The sequence below is a fragment of the Polypterus senegalus genome, chromosome 2 (genome assembly GCF_016835505.1).
Source record: "Polypterus senegalus isolate Bchr_013 chromosome 2, ASM1683550v1, whole genome shotgun sequence".
NCBI classification, from domain to species: domain Eukaryota; kingdom Metazoa; phylum Chordata; class Cladistia; order Polypteriformes; family Polypteridae; genus Polypterus; species Polypterus senegalus.
The window spans coordinates 255,414,746-255,417,839 of NC_053155.1; the positions used below are offsets into that span (position 1 = coordinate 255,414,746).

Below are 3,094 nucleotides of genomic sequence, written 5' to 3' on the forward strand. Positions count from 1 at the left end.
TATTCAAGGCTTGAACAAAAGAGGCCTTTAGAGGATACCTTACACTTCACCTGGACCAAAAACGTAAGGGCAATTCAGATAAAAATCTTGTTAGCAATTCACTGAGAACTAGAATGATCTTTTTTGTCTGTTCTTCTATTTAAACCTTTGTTGTAAACGTTATGGTGAGTAATGAAAACCAACATATCTTAACTTCACTGTGTTTTGGAAATGCACAGTTCGGCGAATCAGCAACTTTTTAAATGTTCATACATTGAGTAAAGCCGATCATTACTTTGTTGCTCAGAATAAACGCGACTGAGCTCCAGCAGAAAGTGAGATGACATTTCCGTACACGCTCCAAGTCGTGTTGTTACACATAGTCAACTTTTGAGAGTACAACAACTGAGGCAAAGCTTTACAGAGTTTTCCGTTTCACTCCATTTTGTTCGTCGTAAAAGAAGAGCCGATCCTCCGTAAAATGAGGCTACAAGTAATAAGCACTTCAATTTTATTGTGCAAATTTTACTTAAAGGAACGTAAAACCTCTATTAAAATAAAAAGTCACAATGATGCTCGGCTAAACAATAAATATACAAACATCTATAAAAACATTTGAAAGTGAGATAATCTAATGGATGTCAATGTGTCACATATACAGGTAAGACAGCCCATTATCAGTTTCAGTTGTACTACCTGAAACAATAAAAGTAAACAAAATAGCATTTAAACTACAGCCCAGTTGTTCTTGCACTTTTTAAATCTAATTTTCTTCATGTGTACACATTTACAAGGTTCCCAGACACCGCTTCTCCCTGAAACATGTAAACTGCTTATGTGCAGTTTGGCTAAAGTTACATTTCTCATCCTGACATCAGCCGTGTGTCCAAAAAAAGCAAAAAAAAAAAAAAAAAAAAGGCTGTGATATTTATTTAAAAAAAAGTTGGGGTAGGTTGTTTTGTGATTCATACTTATTGCCTTGATATTTTTTCGTTGTTATATATCATTAAACATCTTTTTAGAAAAAAAAAAGAGATCTGTATCTTTTCTTTAAAAAATAAGTTTTCATTCACAGTCAATGGCTGATGGGATTCCTTAGCAGTCCGTTTCACAGATGGCATGTGCAACAGGTTGCAGTGAAATAAGTTAGTTTTCTTCAGATGTTCACATTTCCCTTTTGCAGAACAATTCTGCGTGGCTCCTTTCTTCTGTCCAGTTTTCGATTTTTTTTTTTTATTAGTGTGTATTTTTTGTCCTCTTGTGTTGGTTTGCTTATGTGTCAATTGCAAAACAAGAAAAAAAAAATTAAAAAAAAGTACCTTTTACAAAGGTATGAATTGATACACATACACATGTGACACCGAGAGCCGCTTCTTCTCCTGCCACATGTATACACCTGCTCATGCAAGTAATAAACTCCGTCTTGCCTTCTGTCTTTACACATTTACACAGTGTCTCTTTTCGCCGAGCTGTCATAACGCCGTCGCGTACGCAGGGTACGGCTCGAGCTGGGGTTTACCCATACCGGGAAGCAGGATGTATGCGAGAGGAGGCTGAAGTCCCGCGGAGGGCCAGCCAGTGCAGTTACAAGGGATCATGTAGCCCGGATTGCCCGGAGAAGGGTGCGAGTGAGTGTGAGTGTGCGTAGCACTGCCCACCCCTCCAGTCCCGGAGAAAGCCGTCGCTCCGCTCGGGTAACCGAGAGGCGAAGCGTACGGGAAGGACGGCGGCGATATATCTGCCATCTTCGAGCCCAGGTCAAAAATCGAATAAGGGTTGGCCGCCGCCGAGGGGTTGAAGAAAACTCGGGCAGCAGCTGCGGCGGCGGCGGCTGCCGCTTTGTCCGGGTTAGCGAACAGTGACTCCGAGAGCGATCCTCCCGGCAAGCCGTTTGCCTTAAGTCCCTCGTGGTCGCCCAGACTGTAGGGAACGGGAAAAGCAAATTTGTCCTTTTTCATCAGTGTTTTTGGCTTCCGTCTTGGCCGGTATTTGTAGTCTGGGTGCTCCTTCATGTGCATAGCCCTCAGCCTCTTAGCCTCGTCGATGAAGGGTCGCTTTTCGGACTCGGTAAGCAGTTTCCACTCGGCCCCCAGCCTTTTGCTTATTTCGGAGTTGTGCATTTTCGGGTTCTCCTGGGCCATTTTCCTTCTTTGCGCTCTTGACCACACCATAAAAGCATTCATGGGCCGCTTGACGTGATCCATAGGTTTGGACATATTTCGGGCGCTGAAGGCACTTTCTGTCTGAGAGTCGAAAACACTCCGTCCCGACTTGAACGTCGTCCCGGCTAAAGCAAATCGGCACAGTCAATTAGTTTACAGGGAAGCGCGAGACTCCGGCGTAGCTGCTTGCATGAACGTGGTCTTTTTGGTTTTGATCCTCTCCACGCACAAACATATAACTACTTTAAAGACTCGGCAAATTAAAAGCAAAGGTCTTGCGCACTTACTGCCGCCTTAGATCTTCATTACGCTTTTCTCTTCTTCGCCTGTATAAGAGTTGACACAGGTGCCGGATGTAACAAAAATCAAAAAGAAAACACCGTGACACTGCTGCGTTACAAGTTAGGGTGTCCTCAAAGACTGCTCTGCTCTTGTCTTCTCTTCTCATCGGTTTGAAATCTTGCTCAGCGAAAGGAAAATTTAACAAGAAAAAAAGTCGTAAAGCCAGGAAAGATGTACGTTGTGTTATAAAGTTGCCCAGTTCTACTTCAGTTAAAATGGCACGCTTTTCCTGTCTTTAATCATTATTTTTCATAATGTTATTTTCATGTTACCCGTACTTGTTAAGGATCAGCTCCTGTATCCAGCATTACGGAAAGTGGTAGAGATTTGAAGGCTGTCCCATGTGAAATAAGACGCACTTCAAAGCAGGTAGCGCAGAGGAGCCTGGCGCATGCGTATTTCTTCTCACGCAAACTGACATAATCACTTTCTGAATAAATGTTTATCCAGCGCCTCTGAAGACAACCACACCACTGAACACCTTCACTTTATAGATTCACGGCTTGATGGGTGGGGGTTGCTCGAGCTGAAAAGTTTATTAGCGCCCTTAATAATGGCAATATAGAGACAAGTATCGGGAAGCTTATTTTTAAAAGGCTGGCCAATTAATA

General features: G+C 42.7%; 1 protein-coding gene across 1 annotated transcript; it reads right to left on the minus strand.

Moving 5' to 3' along the window:
- Nucleotides 1-473: 473 nt before the first annotated feature.
- Nucleotides 474-2,852, minus strand: sox21b (SRY-box transcription factor 21b). The gene has a single exon (XM_039745392.1). It carries the CDS (start codon nucleotides 2,193-2,195, stop codon nucleotides 1,452-1,454), a length of 744 nt encoding a protein of 247 aa, XP_039601326.1. The 5' UTR covers nucleotides 2,196-2,852; the 3' UTR covers nucleotides 474-1,451.
- Nucleotides 2,853-3,094: the final 242 nt, after the last annotated feature.

Bases quoted from the DNA above. Each gene is read 5' to 3' on its own strand.
- sox21b (XM_039745392.1), bottom strand. From the start codon at position 2,195: ATGTCCAAACCTATGGATCACGTCAAGCGGCCCATGAATGCTTTTATG.